This window comes from Dipteris shenzhenensis, chromosome 20, assembly GCF_047967505.1.
Source record: "Dipteris shenzhenensis isolate YYH24624 ecotype China chromosome 20, Dip_SZ_1.0, whole genome shotgun sequence".
NCBI classification, from domain to species: domain Eukaryota; kingdom Viridiplantae; phylum Streptophyta; class Polypodiopsida; order Gleicheniales; family Dipteridaceae; genus Dipteris; species Dipteris shenzhenensis.
The window spans coordinates 6,371,982-6,390,936 of record NC_141615.1 but is presented as its reverse complement, the minus strand read 5'-3'; the positions used below and the strand labels follow the sequence as shown (position 1 = coordinate 6,390,936).

Genomic DNA, 18,955 nt, shown 5'->3' with positions numbered 1-18,955 from the left:
AGCAGGTCAAGGCTCCATACTGTTGTACGGACGAGCAGGTCGAGGCTGAGTTATGGATTCCGGTATGGAGTAGGCGATGGGCTCTAGGTCCGGGAGGAGAGAGGCAAGCTTGACGATGAGCTCTAGGTCCGGTCTGAAGAAGTGTGATGACATGGGTAGTGCTTGCAATATGGGTGATAAGTGAATTTCTGATAGTTTTCTAGGATTATGATGATATCAACTACGTATATTTCCCTGAATTGTGAAACATTGCTGTGCCAAATGTTCTCTGAAGAACTGTGATGACATGGGTAGTGCTTGCAATATGGGTGATAAGTGAATTTCTGATAGTTTTCTAGGATTATGATGATATCAACTACGTATATTTCCCTAAACATTGCTCCTTGTGCTTGCATGCTTGCTTTTCTCATCCATTCCCTTTTTTGGGTACTGTGGATGTAGGCATCTCATTCCATCATCACCTGAGGAGTATCCCATCCTTGGGCTGAATTTGTTAAGATTGCTGGTGCAAAACCGGATTGCGGAGTTCCATACTGAACTAGAGTTGCTTTCTCCTCAAGCATTGGATAATCCTTGTATGAAATATGCTGTTGAATTGGAACAGTCATTTATGGAGGGTGCATATAACCGAGTGTTAAGTGCACGACAAGCTGTGCCCCATGAGACATATGCTTATTTCATGGACCTCCTAGCAAAAACTGTTCGGTACTTTTCTTTTATGCTTTTTGAAGCAACATATTTGGAAATGTTTAGTCATTTACATCTGCATTGGTATTTCTGAATTATTAGATCATAAAGATTGTTGTTGTGGTGCTGCAGGGATGAGATTGCAGGCTGTAGTGAGAAGGCATATGATTATTTTTCTATTGCTGATGCAAAGAAAATGTTGATGTTTTCTTCAGATCAAGAGCTGTTGACATATGCTGTAGAGGTACATGACCTCTCCTTTTAATAAATCAAGGAGCTTATGTGATTTCTGTATTAGCATGGGAGATTTGGGATAAGGGGAGCTTGTTTGTGAATTTCCTTTTGTGCTATTCACAGACATGCAAGGCTCTTTGTTGCAGCCAGCTAGTTTATGCTCATTTTTTATAGCGTCAATTGTACAGTTCTATCAAGCCAGCTAATATTCACCTTGAGCTTTTGTCATGTGTACATTTTATTATATCATACCTTGAGCTTTTGTCATGTGTACACTCACTTGTGTCGTAACTTGAGCTCTTGTCATGCATACATTCACTTATTATTGTACCTTGAGCTTCCCTCCGTCTGCATTCATTGTAATTGAAGAAGTCAGTACTAGCCTTTGTCACTGCCTTCCCTTCCCCTGCGTAGTGCTGACAAAAACTCAGTATGAAGGCCTCTATATTAATGGATGCTCAGGGGTGTTTATGTGTGTGTGTGTGTGAGAGAGAGAGAGAGAGAGAGAGAGAGAGAGAGAGAGATGTGTTAACGTCCTCGCGGGCCTATGAGACAAAGTACATGTTAAAAAGTAACTCATACTAGCCACTGAGGGGTGAAGCAAAGGGTTCACTAAGACCCTTGCTAAAAGCTAAAAAGCTTCAGTGCTAAACTAAGGAATCAAGCGTTGAGATAACTTCATTCATAGCATATATGTATGTAGGGCTTTCTACCTTCCAAAGTTCCTTTGGTGAAGTGGTAATATAGAGGACATCGTTTTTTCATCCTAGGAATAATGCTAGAGGAGCGAAAGCCAAATAACAGAGAAGGATCAGGTGCTGAGAGGTAGCACTCCTAGTACATGCTCAGGTTCCATATATCCAGGTAACCTAGTGGCTCTATGATGAGATGTGAGGAGCTCTCGTATCTGTGTCTGTCGAGTTGTCTTGCGACGTGGGGGAGGGCGTGGTCTCCTCGATCTCTGGATCCGGTGGGTTATGTCAATGGTGATGCCTCGCCTTTGGCGGTCGCCTCTAAGAAGGGTTGAGATAGACCCCCGATCGTGCGTGCTTTGGTCCCTATCCATGTCACACGTGGAGTGTGTCCCCCTCGTCTAGCAGCATCATGGTGGATTCTCCTATTGCTAATCCATGATGCTTTCATCTCCTCAAGCTTCTCTCCCTCAGCCTCACCGGCAGCTGACTCAGATGATTAGAAGTCTGTAACAAAAGTCTATTACCTGTCGATATCGGTGACGTGTGGCATCAGTCTCTGGTACTCTCTGATTTGTCGCATTAATGTGTCTCTTTGACAACGCATCTCAATCAAGTAGAGCCCAACACAGACCTGATCGTGAAAATGGATGAGCTATTTATGGACCAAAGCCATGCCCCTCCTGAAAGAGGCAATGGTAGTGTCCTTGCATCTCATAATAGACTGGGCTGACACATAGAAAATGCTCCTCCATCTCGATCTTCTCCATCTGGCATAGTGTGCAAGTCCTCTACTCTCTGGGTATGCTTGCAGCTCTCCCTGCCTCAATCCGCAACTGACATGATGAGACTCGCAATTGACCGATGGCGACCCTTAGTGCATGTTAGACTCTCCTGTCCTCGAGATATCTCCACAGGCTCGTCATGGTATGTGAAGCTATGTTGATGGGACACTGTTCGCGAGGTGTTGAAGATCATAACCTAGGTTTTCCCAAGGTTAACGGTCAAATTTCTCTCTCTCCAGAACATCTCCAGAGCCTCTAGATGTTTCTGCAGTCCCTTTGCTGAGGAAGATATGGGGACTATGCCATCAGCGTACAACAATATATGCACCATCAGGTCAGCCAGAAGCGAACGCTCTCCACCCAGGCAAGATTTTTAATGTTTTGCATGTGTCCTTGCTGAAGCCGCATATAGGACAGCATGTCCAAGTTCTTCCTGAGCTACCACCTATGGATGAGGAGGGTCACATCCTCTTTGTCCCGAAGCGCATCATGGGTTTCAGAGACCATGTGCTCCGAAACAAGGTCTACATACAGTATCTTATCAAGTGGCAGGGAGTCCTTGAGGATGAGAATTCATGGCAGCCAGAAAGCATTGTCCAGGACAAACCCTATCTCCTATCGGACTGACTAGTAGTTGCTGTTTGCTGCACCTTTTAGACAGCCAGAATGTAAAATTTTGAGGGAAAAATTCTATGGGAAGGGGGCTATTTTAGAGGCCTTTTAGGTGGGAAATGTGGAGGGACTATATAAGTCTCCATCCACCGCTCATTGTACAGTTTTGATGTGACATCTAATCCTATCTACTCCCTCCTCCTTCCTCCTACGTGCTGCCTACACTCTCTCTCTCTCTCTCTCTCCCCCAATCTCTCTACATCTCTCTATGCATCTGAGTCAGCTATGAGGGAGGCTGAGGGAGAGGAGCTTGATGAGATGAGAGCATCATGGATTAGCAGTGAGAGTCACCGCCACGATGCTGCCAGACGAGAGGCGCACACTCCACATGCGGCACGGAGAGTGACTAGAGCACGCACGATCGAGGTCCGGCCCCCCTCTGAGGAGACCGCCAGGGATGAGGCGTCACCGTTGGCGTAGATCGAGTACAGAGATTGAGGAGAGCCGTCCTTAGAGGAGACCCCGAGAGGCGAGGCGTCACCTTTGACATAGCCCATCGGATATAGAGATCGAGGGGATCACACCCTCCGGCACCTCGTACTATTTTTCTATTTTGCTCACTAGTTTAATACTTAAGCTTTCAGCAAGGGCCTCAGTGAGCCCTTTGCTTCAGCCCATAGCGGCTTGTATGAGTTGGTTTTGTACTTTGTCTCATAGGCCTGCGAGGCCTCCCGCAGACGTTAATACATCTTTCTTTCTTTCTTTTCTCTTCTCCTCACCCTTCTCTTTCTCTCCCTCTCCCTCTGCCTCTACCCCCTTTCCTCACTTCTCACTCCTTCTCCCCTTTCCTCTCTCCCCCTCCTACCAATTCTACCCCCTTCCTCCAATCAGTCCCTGCCTCCTTCTCTACACTCTCAGGGTCTGTGTCAACCCGTTCCCTTTTGGCAAGGTTTGGAACCAAAGAGCATACTCGAGACATATATTCCAAGCATACCTGGACCGTAAGTCTCCATGTGTGGTCTTGTGTTAGCCCCCCCAAGTCACAGCCTCAATTTGACTCTAAGTCCTCAGGTCCTCTCGAAGAATCCCCTCTTCTATGTTGGCAATACCAGCCAAGCATCCATATGGCTCCAGATCACTGTCCATCACCTTCACACAGATTCTGACTCCTCTTTCGACCATCTCTCAATGTCGGACATCTTGACTGTAACACCGGGGTATACATACTTGATCTTAGTAACACCAAGAGATGCCACCTAGAAAAGTTCCTCTCTGACGACCACATTGGCACTTGACCCTCTGACTCTGAGCTGGCACCCTTCTTCTGATCAGCCTTCTTCTTTCTGTTGTCCTTCGCAAAATGCCCTGGCTCATCACAATAGAATCATTTCTTTTCATTCTTTCTCTTCTTGTTTTCTTTGTCTGAAGAGTCTGCTCCTTCGTCAGATTTGTCATTCTTGGGCTTGCCTTTGCTAGGCTTACCCTTACCCTTGCCTTTGCTCTTGTCTTGAGCTATTAGGGCTTTACCATCCATTCCATCATACCTTTTTTCCCGAGCTTCTTGTTGTATAAACAATGGAAGTAGCTCCTCGAACGTCACTGGCGTCGCCCTGTGCCCTCCAATCATCGTAGTCACAAAACTACTATAGCTCCGAGCGAGCATTCCCAACAATAGCCTTGCCATCCTAGTTGAGCTTCTCCTTTGACCAACTGATCCCGCACCACCTTCACCTTGGTGATGTGATCCCGAACTGAATCCCCCTCATCCATGCTCATGCCATATAGCTCTGCCTCGAGGTCCAAGATCCTTGCTTCGTTGTTGAGCTCATACATGTCCCTCAACGTGGTCCACGCCTCGAAGGAAGCGGTCACCATTTGTATGTGAGGAAGCATCGCATTTGCCGTGGTGCCCACAATGATAGCCAAGGCCTCTGCATCATGGATCTGCCAGGTTGTCACTGACAACCGGTCCTTGTGTGTCGTCACCACTGTTGCAGTAGCTATGGAGTGGAGTAGTCGCAGTGGGTTAAGGCATCAGCTCTCTCCCATTCACAATCTCCCACGACTCCCTCAAACACTAAATGGCTCCGAACCATCTTCTTCCACAATGGGTAATTGGTCCAATCAAGCTTTCTCGTGTCACCAGAATTAGGGATCTGATATTTGTTGGCCATGATAATGAATTGAAAAGCTAGAGTGTCATATACCTGCCTGAACCTGTGCCTCCCGCCTGGGTACAATCCTTTAGGTACTTGTCTGAACCTGAGCCTTCCGCCTGAGTACAATCCTTCATATGTCGAAGTAGATTCCCCCGAGCAATGAATCAAGGTCGTCCTTCTTGCCTTCAAGCTTCCCTTTGTGTGAACTTCTGTCAGGGCTCTGATACCATGTTAGAAATGAACCCTACATAGGGTACCCGTGGTGGAAGACTGATAGAGCATCCTAGGAATGCTCACGGAAGTGTTTAACTACAGAATCAAATACTTCTTTACTTATGTGTACTTCACAACCATGAGTGTGCAAGCCAGTAAATAGAATGTGAATCACAAGAGACATATAGAATCCACAAAGGGTATATTTCCATCTAAAATCGGATTCAATACAAAAGAGATGCAGAGGCCCACGAAACCATGGTCCTCTGATCTTACCATAAGCTCTCCTCCTGAGCTTGTGTGCTCCTTTCTGAGCTTATGTAGACTTTCCGTCTGTGATCTCTCCACCTTACTGTCCAGGTAGTCAGCCTAGGTGGGCAGCCCTTCCAAGCTTGTTGGAAAGGTCACCTCCCCATCTGTAAGCCTCCATATGAGGAGAGCATGGGGGGGGGGGTGAACCTAGGGTTTGAGAGACTGTCACATGAGCAGCAGCATGGCTGCCATGTGGGCAAGAATCAAAGAGATGGAGGGTACCCGGAACTAGGATGGATCTGCAGCAGCAAAAGGTGAAGCAGTAGCCAGCACAAGGAACCCGGAATAAGAGGCGATCACATGGCACTGACATCTGCAGGGTGTACGGCTCTATACGGCGCAGGAAAAGGGCCTGGCAGAGGCGCAGTTATGGCGGGATGTGCAGGGGCAGATGTGGAGCAGGTTTTGGTCCTGTTTGGAGGCCCTGGTTAGGGCTGGAGAATGGGCACCCAGGAGGGCAGGAGCAGCAGCAAATAGGGCTGCAAGGGACAGCCAGGCAGGGCTGCATAGGGGCTGGGACCCTGCCTTGAAGTGAGGGCCAAAGCCCTAGTTTTGTGGGCCAGGGGCCGTGGTTATGAGAGCCCTTTTAGGGCAGCCTGGTTGGCCTGTTTGGGTCGGCCAGATTGAGGCTGCTGGTCGGTTTTTGGGGCAGGCCTTGTGCCCTATAAAAGGAGAGGTCCCTTGGCCTCATTTCATATCATTTGGAGCAGCTTTTGAGGAGCAGAAAGGAGCAGCACCACCAGCAGCAGTTGGGCCTCATCCTGGAGGTGAACTTGGCTGGAGACCTGCAGACTTAGCTCACTCAGAGGGCTGCCCAACTAGGCTGGTTTCCAGACAGCAAGGTGGAGAGGATCACTCTAGACAGAGTGTCTACATTTGCTCGAGGTGGAGCACGCGGGCTCACACATCTCGAAGTGCTTGACATCTAGTAGGAGAACCTTTTGGTATTGTATCCTGTCCTACTTTGTGGATGGACGGAAATATAAAGAGTTGCTTCTATATCTGTTTCTGAGCATTGTCTATTTACTGGCTTAAGAAGTCTGTGATTCCACACCCCACACCACACTATGTGAGCTCCTGGGCATTACCATCAGTCTTTCACTGTGCGTACCCTCTGTTGGATCATTTCTAACAAGCTTATGTAGACTTTCTGAGCTTATGTAGACTTTCCGTCCGTGATCTCTCCACCTTACTGTCCAGGTAGTTAGTGTTGGGGTAAAGGCACATTGCCACCCTTTTATTAAAGATATGACACCTATGACTGTCTTAAGACAGTCATAGGGTGAAAAACCTAATCCTAATAAAACCTATGAGTTTGTGGTGTGGCTCAACACTTCACACCCACATCTTTTGTGTCTCCCCTCTCTCTCACTCTCTCTCCGTTGTTCTTCTCCCTCACTCTTTCCCTCTCAACTGGTATCAGAGCCTTCACCTCTCCCTCTTCTCTCTACCCCTCCCTCTCCCCTCGGGCCTCGTGCCCTCAGCAGCCTCAGCAGCGAGCTCGGCATTGAGCAGGGCAGCGCGCAGGCACCGTGCAGGCAGCAGCAGGGAAATGCGCAGGCAGCGCGCACGGGCAGCAGCAGGGCATCGCGTAGGCGACGCGCGCGATCAGCGCGCAGGCAACGCGGGGCAGCGCGGGGCGCTCGCATACGCAGCAGCAGCTAGCTGCTGCTAGCTGCGCACCGCACGATTTGTACGGTCACGTATGGCCGCCCGTACCGCCGTACGGACACCGTACAGGCGGCCGTACTGTACGGACGTCGCCGTACGGACTGCGTCAGGGAGAACTGCGTCAGGGAGGCCGCTGCGTCAGGGAAGGTGCATTTCGAATCTCTTTTTTGGGATTTGTACCCTGCACAGGTACAGGAGGTACAGCAAGTACAGCCTGTACAGCAGGTACAGCAAGTACAGCCTGTACAGCAGGTACAGCAAGTACAGCAGGTACAGCAGTTTTTTTTTTGGTGGAAGAAGAAAAAGAGAGAGCACTCTGCTCTTCACATTCCCGGTTGTTCAGTTCTCAAAACTGTGTGTTGAAGGTACAGCAAGTACCCTTGTGTCCCTCGTGCTTGAGGTGACTAGTACCACAGTGTGTGGTGGTTGCACAGTTATCTTGTTTCGGGAAGGTCAAATGCCTTGATTTTGCAGAGGGCTTTTATGCTTTTGCTGAGTGCAAATCTCAGCTTTTGGGTGACATTTTCAAAGGGCTTTTGCCTGGAAGTTTATGCAGTGTATGCCGTGAGGCAGTGTGGATCCAGGGTGCCCACATTGGTCTTGTTTCCACAGTGTATTCAGTGACATTTCTGCAGGTCACATTTTGTGTACGACACCTTGAAAAATCTCAGTTGAGCCACGCTTGGCCAGGGCGCATCGAGTTTACTCGGTCCCTAACTGTCCATCGTTGACAGTGCTCAAAAGATCTTCTCTTCAGTGTTTGTACGTTGGGATCTGTGTTGTTATTGTGTACACGGGGCCGTTTATGCATTGCATTGTCAGGTGAAAGTGCCAGGAGAGCGCTGTATTTTGTATGCTACCTCAGTGTTGAGGTGTTTTTTCACTTGGCACAGGTGTCAAATCAAGGGGCTTTTGCCCAGATTTTGCTTGAGAGCACTTGAGTTACTGTTTGAGACCTTCAGATGCCTTTTATCCCCTTGGCAGAAGGGTGATTGCTTGGGATTTGTCCCATTCTCTGTTGCAGGTTTGTGACAGGCTGAAGTGTCTGGATCCTCTTTTCAGTGAACAAAACAGTGTATGACAAGTGGTTTATGCATATAAAATCAGTGCAATACCTCATCTGAGGTGGGAGAAGTGTCCAGGACAGCAGTGTTTTGTGCTTCGTCAGCTGATGATGCACTGATAAAGCACTTGTGGAACAGCTGCAGCATTCTGAAATTACTGTTTTATGCCTATTTGAGCACGGTACAGTGTGTCAGAAGGTACAGTAACTAGAGGGAAATTTTCTGTTTTGCTGCAGATTTTTTGACAGTAAAAACAGCACTATTGTGAGTGCTCCTGGCTCTTGATAGAGCAGGTTTTTCTGAGAAATCAGAATTTTATTCAGTCATTTTTTGACTTACAGGGAGTCAGGTACTTTCCTTATCTGATATGGCATCAGGGGGAAGTGAATCATCAATTCTGAACATAAAGAAATTGGAAGGGGCACACAATTATGCATTATGGGCAGAAAAGTGTTTGAATGTACTTCTGCTAAAGAAGATTTCTAAGCCCATAAGGGTGAAGGGTGTCAAGCCATCTGGGATGTCAGATGATGAGTGGGAGGAGCTAGATTTGTCCGCTAGGGCTGCTATCATGCTTACTCTCAGTGATTCTCTTGTGTTCAATGTTCAGGCTGAAAAGACCTCTTATGGCCTATGGCAGAGGCTAGCAGAGTTGTATGCCCAAAAGAGTTCAGCCAGTAAAGTTTATTGGTTGAAGAAGCTGGTTGATCTTTGCATGAAGGAAGGTACAGCTATGACCTCACACTTGAGTGAGTTCAATGCCATCTTTACACAGCTGATTGCACAGGGGTTGAACTTTGATGAGGAGTTCAAGGCTACTTTCTTGTTGTGTACCCTCCCTGAGAGTTGGGACACTTTCAAGACCACCCTGTCTAATTCAAATGTTACTCTTATGTATGCTGATGTAGAGAGCTCTCTCCTTATGGAGGAGATGAGCAGGAAGAATAATGCGGGCAGCAAGTCTTCAAATGCTTTGCAGGTACAGGAAAGAGGCAAGACTCAGCAGACGGGGAGATCTGCTAGTAAGTCCAAATCCCGCAGTCAGTCCCGTGGCAAAAAGGATATTGAATGCTTTTATTGTGGCAAGAAGGGACATGTAAAGTCTAAGTGCTTCAAGTTTATATGGGATCAGAAAGCCAAGAAGGCTGAGGCAAAGGATGCAGGCAGTGGAAGCAAAGGCAAAGGCAGATGACTTGGATGCAGTGAATGTTGCAGCAGAAGACAGTGAAAGTGACAGACATGATGTTTTATGCTCTTCTGCTGTGATTGCACATACATTGGTTATTGATGGTCATGACATGCACACTTGGCTCTTGGATTCAGGTGCTTCTTTTCATGTTACTCCTCATAGGGAGTGGTTTACTTCCTACACAGGTACTCATGGAGTTGTTCACCTTGGGAACAACTATGTATGTCAGATTGCAGGGATTGGCAGTATACATATAGTATTCCCTGATGGACGCATATTTATGCTTGGTGGTGTTCGCCATGTGCCATAAATCAAGAAAAATCTGATTAGCACTGGCTTGTTGGATGACAGTGGTTACCACACCACATTTGGGGATTCCAAATGGGTGATTACTGATGGCCAGGTTGTAGTGGCTGAGGGTTATAAGAGTGATACCTTGTACCCTCTTTATGTTTCCAGTGTAGGTAATCATGTTGTTGCCATAACCGATCTACCTCCTTCTCATCTATGTGCGCATGAAGTGCCTTAACGTCTATGGCGATTGCCTAGAGCTGCCAAAGGTTTCATTGTTTCATAGCCGGTTGGGACACATGTCCGTTAAAGGAATGCAAGAACTGTCACGTTTGGGTTATCTGCCGTCTCTTTCATTTTCAGATTTGCCTACTTGTGATCATTGCATTTTTGGAAAGCATTCTATGACTCCTCATAAGAGGAGAACTCCCCAGAATAGAGCACCGCTTGATCTAGTGCACACTGATTTGTGTGAGATGCCACAGCTATCACTAGGGGGTGCAAAGTATTTCATTACTTTTATTGATGATGCCACACGCAAAGTGTGGGTCTATTTCTTGAAGCATAAGAGCGATGCCTTAGATGCTTTCAAGAAGTTTGTCGCTTAGGTTGAGAATCGGACAGGTTGCAGGCTGAAATGCCTCAGATCCGATAATGGGGGTGAGTATGTGTCACATGCTTTTGTACAGTTTTGCGAAGTTAAGGGCATTAAACAGGAACTCACAGCCCCTCATAATGCATCTCAAAATGGTGTGAGTGAGCGGATGAATCGAACTATTCAGGAGAAGGTTCGATGTATGTTGTCTTATGCTGCATTGCCCCATGGCTTTTGGGCAGAAGCCGTGCAAACAGCAGTTCACATAATTAACAGGTCGCCGAACAAGGCTTTGGAGTTGAAAGTGCCAGAGGAGGTGTGGTCTGGCAAGCCACCTTCATATAAGCACTTACGTGTGTTTGGCTGCGAGTGCTTTGCTCATATACGCAAAGAACTGCGCACCAAACTGGAGCCAAAGTCTTCCAGATGCATCTTTATGGATTATGGTGACGAAGGTGAAATGGGGTACAGGTTATGGGATCCCATTAAACGGAAGATTATACGCAGCAATGATGTCATCTTTAAAGAGGATAGTGTACACAAAGAACCCGTGCAACCTGTGGAATACGGGAGGGTTATTTATGATGATGTCGGACAGCAAAGAATGCCCATTTATATGCAGCAGCAGGCTGCTGCAGATAACCCTGTTCAAGAGGGTATACAGGCTGAAAATCGGTCAGATAATTTTGCCAATGATGCACCACTGGATATGCCAGCAAATGGGGCTGTAGAACAACCAAATATGGTGGTACAGCCACCCGTCATGGATGACGAATAGGCTAGACAGCAGCCTAATCCGGAACATTTTGTTAGGAGGAGCACCCATGTACAACGGCCTCCTGACAGGTTTGTTCCAGGAGCCAATAATGTGGCTGATTTTATTATGCTGACAGATTGTGGTGAGCCTTCCAATTTCAAGGAAGCTATGGGAAGAACAGAGAAAAGGAAGTGGGAGAAAGCCATGCAGTCAGAAATGGACTCCCTACTTCAAAATGATACATGGGACTTGGTGCATCTACCTGCAGGCAGAAAGGTTTTGCCATGCAAGTGGGTTTACAAAGTCAAAGTGGATTCAAATGCTTTACCGAGGTTTAAGGCCAGATTGGTTGCCAAGGGATTTAAGCAGGAGAAGGGCATTGACTTTGATGAGATTTTTTCCCCTGTAGTCAAGATGACTACTTTGCGAGCAGTGTTAGCTCTTGTTGCTCACGAGGACATGGATTTATGTCAGATGGATGTGAAGACTGCTTTTCTTCACGGAGATCTCCATGATGAGATCTATATGAGTCAGCCAGAGGGATATGCTGTTAAAGGGAAAGAGCAGCTTGTGTGTAAGCTCAAGAGGAGCTTGTATGGACTCAAGCAGGCGCCAAGAGAATGGTACAAGAAGTTTGATGCCTTCATGCAGTCCCAAGGGTATCATAGGTGTGAGACAGATCATTGCTTGTACACCAAACGGGCAAAGGATGGCAGTTTGATGCTACTCATTCTATATGTGGATGACATGCTAATTGCCAGTAAATCTCAGCAGGAGATTAGTGCTTTGAAGAAGCAACTGCATAAGTCTTTTGACATGAAAGACTTGGGTGATGCAAACCATATTCTTGGCATGCGGATTACTCGTGACAGGTCCAAGGGACTTTTGTTACTGTCACAGAAGGAGTACATTGACAAAGTACTGCAGAGGTTTAAAATGGAGGGGGGGAAGTCTATTAGTACCCCGTTGCCTCCTCATTTAAAACTCAGCAGTAAGGACAGCCCCAGATCAGATGATGATAAGGCTGAAATGGCCAAGGTTCCGTATGCATCTGCAGTAGGTTCTTTGATGTATGCCATGGTTGCCACTCGTCCGGATATTGCTTTTGCGGTGGGAGTCATCAGCAGGTATATGGCAAATCCAGGCAAGCGGCACTGGGAAGTAGTGAAAGGTGTCTTGAGGTATCTCAAGGGTACCAAAGACTTGTGCATATGCTATGGTAGGCAGGATGCATTGGTGCATGGTTTTACAGATTCAGACTATGCAGGGAATGCAGATAACCGAAAATCTACTACCGGTTATATTTTCACATTTGCAGGAGGTGCTATATCATGGGTGTCTCGGTTGCAGAAATGCGTTGCACTGTCAACCACTGAAGCTGAATATGTTGCAGCCACTGAGGCTTGCAAGGAAGCAATATGGCTTACTCGGCTGGTGGGAGATTTGGGCATTACAGGAGATATGCCAGTTTTGCATTGTGATAGTCAGAGTGCTATCATGTTGGCAAAGAATCCGGTCTTTCATCAAAAGACCAAGCACATAGATGTGAAATACCATTTCATCAGGGAGGTACTGGAAGACAAGCGACTTGAGCTTGTGAAGGTGCATACTGATGATAATCTTGCAGATTTGCTCACTAAGAGCTTGCCTACAGAGCGGTTTGCACATTGCTGCCACATCATGGGATTAGGATGAGACCATTCTTATTTTATGGTCTTGTATACAGTAACTGTATATTGCTGTAATCTTTATTCTTTTCTCCCCTCTAGGCACATTGGCCTTTAGGTGGGAGGTTGTTGGGGTAAAGGCACATTGCCACCCTTTTATTAAAGATATGACACCTATGACTGTCTTAAGACAGTCATAGGGTGAAAAACCTAATCCTAATAAAACCTATGAGTTTGTGGTGTGGCTCAACACTTCACACCCACATCTTTTGTGTCTCCCCTCTCTCTCACTCTCTCTCCGTTGTTCTTCTCCCTCACTCTTTCCCTCTCAGTCAGCCTAGGTGGGCAGCCCTTCCAAGCTTAGTCTGTCTCAAACTCTCTTTTCTCCTCCTGGATGTAGGCCCAAAAGAGGCTGCTCTGCTGCTCCTATCTGCTGGTGGTTGGCTGCTCCAGATGATGCCAAAATGAGGCCCAATGGACCTCCTTATATAGCCGACTGGGTAGGGGCCATATGGACAATCCAACCGCCCTGCTCCAGCCAACCCAGGCAGGCCCTACTGGCCGACCTGATTGGACCTTATATTCATGCATTTGCTGGCCCTACCTGCCAGACCTGGTAGGCTGCTACTGGCCCAGGCAGGCTTGTCCTAAAACAGACCTTCTCCTGGTCATATAGCAGGCCCAAAGCCGGCCCACGATTGTCGTGATTCTTCCTCCATGCTGCTGCAGATCCACACCCTTCCAGGTCTTCTCCAGGCCCCGGACCTCCTCCAAAACAGTCTGTACCTGCTCGTACAGGTGCTGACATCATCACCATGGCATAACCTCTGTTTCTTGCTGGAAACCCTGCGCAGTTCTAACTTCTGCCCCTTCCATCCGTGGAGAGCCTCTGGACATGTCTCTGCCAGATCTGCCCTCCATGGTGGCTTTGTTCTGCCAGGTACTCTCCTCTCTTTGCTGCCCACATGGCAGCCTGTTTGCTGCCCATGTGGCAGCCACAAATTCCTTTCTTTTTCTCTATGGTCTACCCCCAATGCACTCCTCATTTGGGGGCTCACAGATGGGGGAGGTGACCTGTATCAAGGTCTTAGCCCAATTCAGGAGCCTTAGCTCATAACTACCTTAGTAGATGAAGTGATCCTTGATTTTCACGTTTGTATAGGGGGAAATCTCAAATTGCATGCATATAGCCAACCTTTTTTGCTGCAGGTTTCAAATTTGCTTTTGGCAAATTATAGTTATATCTAGAAGACTCCAGTCTTGTATATATCTAGAAGATTCTAGTATTGTATTGTGAATCTGTTTAGGATTCCCCCCCCCTCTCTTTACCATGAAGGAATGCGAGTGTGTCATAATTACCAGGGAACGGCATTCCGTCTTCCTGGAACGTGGGAACGTCGTTCCCAGGTGGATGGCAGTACATGAACATTCCCAGAAGTGGGGACGCCTGGGAAATGTTCCCAAACGTTCCGGGAATGTGGCCGGAATGTGTTCCGGGTTGGCTCTCTGGTGTTCTGGGTGTAGGGCTGTGCGGGAGCGCCGTTTTGATGCCGATGGGGGGCTTTAATCCCTGTCCAACCACTCTCCACCCCCTTCCACTCAGGGACTCAGCCTCTCAGCCCCCTCTCAAGCACTCAGCCCACTCAGCCCCCTCTCTAAGCTCTCATCCACTCAGCCCCCTCTCAGCAAGCTCTTGGGCCTCAAGGCTCAGCCCCTTCGTCTCCTCTCAGCCAGGATGATGAGGCTCAGCATGACGAGGGAGAGGCCTCTGATACTATGCCACCTTCAGGCCATTAGGTGGCAGGCCTGACACTCTTTTTTTACATATACCATGTCCTTGACTTGAGAGTCTGGAGTCCTATTGTGTATTGAGTCATAGCCTCCTTTTCTTGTATTTTGCATATTATATGCTCTAGCCTCTATGATCTATAATAATCTGCAATTCTCTGGCTTAAAGCTTTAAAGTTAATGCACATTGCCCATTGCACAATGCACATTGCAACTTGCGTTGATGTATATTTCAGTTTTCTAAGGATTGTGTGTCTGTTAAAGTCTAAAGATGAAATGGAAATCTTAGAACTGCTACATCTGGTTATTCTTAGCATATTTTGGTATGTTTCCATGTGATTTGATGACGTGTCATATGATGTGGCCTTCCCGTTCCCCCGTTCCCTCTTCCCGATATGTTCTCGTTCCGACCCCCCACGTTCCCAAAACCTGGTAACTATGGTGTGTGCACATGGTGGTTGGTGCCTTCGTAGGCGAGGTTTGTGTAAAAGGGAGGGAAGGGGGTGTGCGGGATGGGTGGGTGTCATATATGTGACATGGAAAGATTTGATGATATTTTAAAGCCAAAATTCTCTCGCATGGTTGTTATTTAATTGGAGCGTTGTTGAGAATGGCATGCAGGACCATCCAGAGTGGGAAATTCGGAATGGTTGTGTCTACTTCCAGAAGATGAAGGAAACAGTTTGCAAAGAGATTCCTTCATTACAATTGATTAATCAAACTTTAGGTTATGCAAGGGAACTAGAACGCATTGTATGAAATCATTTTGATGAAGCCATAGTTTCCTGAATTCCAATAGAAAGATTTCCCTGCATTGGATCAATGTAGACAGTTCAATTTCTATGCAGATAAATCTGTTCTAGTTGATCTTGTCAATTTCTTTTTAAGCTATGATTGGAAGCTACCTTGAACTTGGCTTGCATAATTATGCACTGCTCTGAATTTAGTTCTTAAAGACCTTGAGTGTGCAGTTTTTGGAATTTTATATTGATGTCAGCAGTGGTTTTCTTCGAAGATTTGTAAATGTTTTGACGTGTTCATTAGGTGATGATATATATATATGTGGGGATTAGGTTTCAGGTTTTCCTTGTATTGACAGGTCATGTTTACAGAATGGCATATTCCTGAATAACGTGTTAAAAATAGCATTTCAATGGAGTGAGTTGTGTGTTTGTTGTAGGCATAGTGTATCGTGTTAAACTTAAGATGAGCTGTTTTTTTGAAAAATGCCATGTACCTTAAAGAGAGGCTCTTCTGGTCTACTGTTTTCAGATACATATCATGACTTCCCTACAGAAAGTCTTTTTAGGTTTCTTCAATTTCGAGTTTCAAAGTACTTACCTGTTTTCTCTTACAATTGACAATTAGTATCTTACAAGGATTTGTCTACATCTTTTGAATTGAAGGTTTCTTTTTTTGCAGCTTCAAAGTACTCATCTGTTCTTTTTTTGCAGCTTCAAAGTACTCATCGGTTCTCTCTTACACCAGACAGATTCGTATCTTATGAGGATCTGCCTACATCTTTTTAATTTTTTAAAAATTGTTTTGCCTTGTAAATTGTCACCTCTGTTCAAGCAACACAAAGTTTATGCTTTCCCAATGTTTTCTTAGCTGCTGGCTAAAGGTTGATTTTTTTTGAGCATGCCAAGCATTGCATTGAGTTCAGGGTTGAGTTTTAAAAATTTGTGAACTTTTTTTTCTTTGAGGATATTCTGGCTCATTTTCCCAAGGTGCTGATCTTTATTTAAGGTTCTTGTTTAAATTTTCTTACTCAATGTTGTTGACGATCCTTTCTTGCTCACCACCAGGACGCTTGAGACTGCACTGATTACTACCTCTTCTTGGGGGGGTTGGTGTCAAGTAGAGCTCAACACATTAATTCATGAAAGCACCCGGAATCGTTGTGAGGGTGTTTACTTTCAAGATCCTATGTTACACAATTCTCGTCCTTATTTGAGAAGTACAGTTTACAAAGCTGTTAATGAGTATTCTGCCCAGTGGTGCACAAATTTGTTGCTTGTTTATACCACAATTGTCCTAAGTTCAAGAAGCAATTGTTTACAGTGCTAGCTAACAAGTATTTTGTAAGGGTAGGGTGAACTCGGTGAAGTACTCATTTGCCTTGCTTTGAGGACCCTTACCTAGTAAACTTGCATTTGATTGAGGTGACTAATGAGTACTTTGCACTTGGTGGTGTGAACCAGCCGAACAACTTTGCTGGCTTGGAGGATGCTTAACTTGTAACTTGCATTTGGTTATCCAGGCAAGTGCAACATTTCATTAATATAGCTTAAATGACATACTCACACTACATCTTGTTGTCATGTAACAATGTGAACACATACAACATAATGTCGAGGTCATGTGTCAAAGAAAGCATCCATCATCTTCTTCGAAAGAGCGTGTTTACAAAACTAGTCTTAAAGAGACTTCATGGTGAAAAGGAGCTCAATATCTCATAACGTACAAAGTGGAATCTCCCATAGTGGTGCGGATGTAAGGAACGGCTTAGGGGATACAAGGTCGTCAAAACAAGATTCCTTCATAGGCAACCTACATGGCATGAGGGGTGTCCTTTGCATTCTCCTCTTTCAGGTGGCTCATGTTGATGCCACTTGGCTTCCTTGAGGTTTTAGTGGAATTGTGTCCTGCAGTCCAAAACTTGGTGGGTACTTGAGGAAGGTATCTTGAGGTGAGAGAGACTTGGTTGCTTTGAAGGGATGAAGTGGGCAATGAGGTTGAGGAGGGCTCGGTGTTGATTTGACTTAATGACTCAAGCTTAGTAAGCACATAGGTCAAAAGGGGTCCAAGGTTTCTCATCTTTTGCATTGGCATGGCAAGTTACACATATGGTTGTGGTTGTTGTGAAGGAGGCAACATGTCTCTTGGTTTTGGGGCTTTGATGGGGTCCAGTTTGGGATTTAATCGAGGAAGTCATGGCTAATCAAACTTAAGATGAAAAATAGGCTTTTGAGGGGTCTTTGACCTTTAAGGTTTGGTGTGAACATACCTTAACCTTTAGGGTTTTTGAGCTTTAAGGCTAGGTGTGAACATACCTTAATGTGGTTAGCCTAGCTAGTTGTGGTACATTGGGTTGACTATAGCGGTTTTAATCGTACAGAGAGTTACTTTAGTCAACTTAAGTAAGAGTTACTTTAGTCAACTTAAGTAACTATAGTTAGATTGATCTAACAGTTTAGTGGTACATATGTGCTCTTTTTTCGAGGTGACAATCATTTTCTCCTTCATTGTGTTATGACTTGCGTCTAGGTTGCCTTGAGCTTGACTTCGTTGCTCTTGAACAATCTGTCCGGATGCTTTGCTATGGCCTCTTCTTTGCCCTGTGTGTGTTGCACATCCATTCAAAGACTTGGCATAAGGAATTCCATTGGTACAATTGCTTTGAGCGTGAATGCCAGCTAGATAGGGTGTGCATCGTTGTGACCTTAAATGTTGCGAGGTAGGCTTAGTTTGCCGTCTAAAGCTTGTGGTCCCAGTCGTTTTGGTCTTCATTCATCATCTTGTAGAGAATTGTCTTTAGGAGCTTATTCGTTGCTTGGGCATGACCATTTGCATGCAAATAGTATGTTGTTGACTCGTGTGAAATCAAGAACTCCTTTGTTATCACCTCAATGAGCGAATTCATGAAGTAGCTCCTTGGTTGGACACGATTTGGATGGGACACCCATGAAATCAGTAGATGACGTTCTCATACAAGAACCATGTTGTGTTGCAACCTATGCTGCCCTTGAGGGATTTCGCTTTGGCCTTTTTGGTGACATAGTCAGTTGCCATCACGATGTAGTTGTTCCTTCCTAGATGTGTCACCACACTAAACAGAGTGATGAAGTCTAATCCCCACTTATGGAATGAATCCCCTGGGTAGATTCATTGCAATAACATCATCTGATGTTGGAACCTTGGCCTTCCAATTCATTAAGATGCATTACAATTCTTGTAGTGTTCACCACATCGACAAACATTGTGCTCCACCATAATCCCCACTCAAGACTTTCCTCAACGTGCCTTTGACAAGTCCCTAGAGGGGGGGTTCTCTCTTCATAAACCCTGTATACTATCTGTGAGCAAGTATATATTAGGAATACACATTCTTTTAGTTTTACATTTTCTCATGTAATTGATTAAACCCCTCTTTCATCTATACAATTTTCAATCTTAAAATGTAAACACCCCTCCTAACCTACACATTTCAACTACATTAAGTTGCTATTTAATAAA

At 45.8% G+C, this 18,955-nt stretch overlaps 1 protein-coding gene across 1 annotated transcript in view; it reads left to right on the top strand.

Annotated features, from left to right (window-relative positions):
* Positions 1-15,726, top strand: part of RPN12A (regulatory particle non-ATPase 12A) — an 82,050-nt gene extending 66,324 nt beyond the window's left edge. Inside the window, exons 4-6 of the mRNA XM_087391564.1 lie at positions 442-705; positions 820-931; positions 15,338-15,726. Coding sequence (XP_087247690.1) covers positions 442-705; positions 820-931; positions 15,338-15,475 — 514 coding nt within the window. The 3' untranslated portion in view covers positions 15,476-15,726. The remainder of the gene's footprint in view (positions 1-441; positions 706-819; positions 932-15,337) is intronic.
* The last annotated feature ends 3,229 nt before the right edge of the window (positions 15,727-18,955 follow it).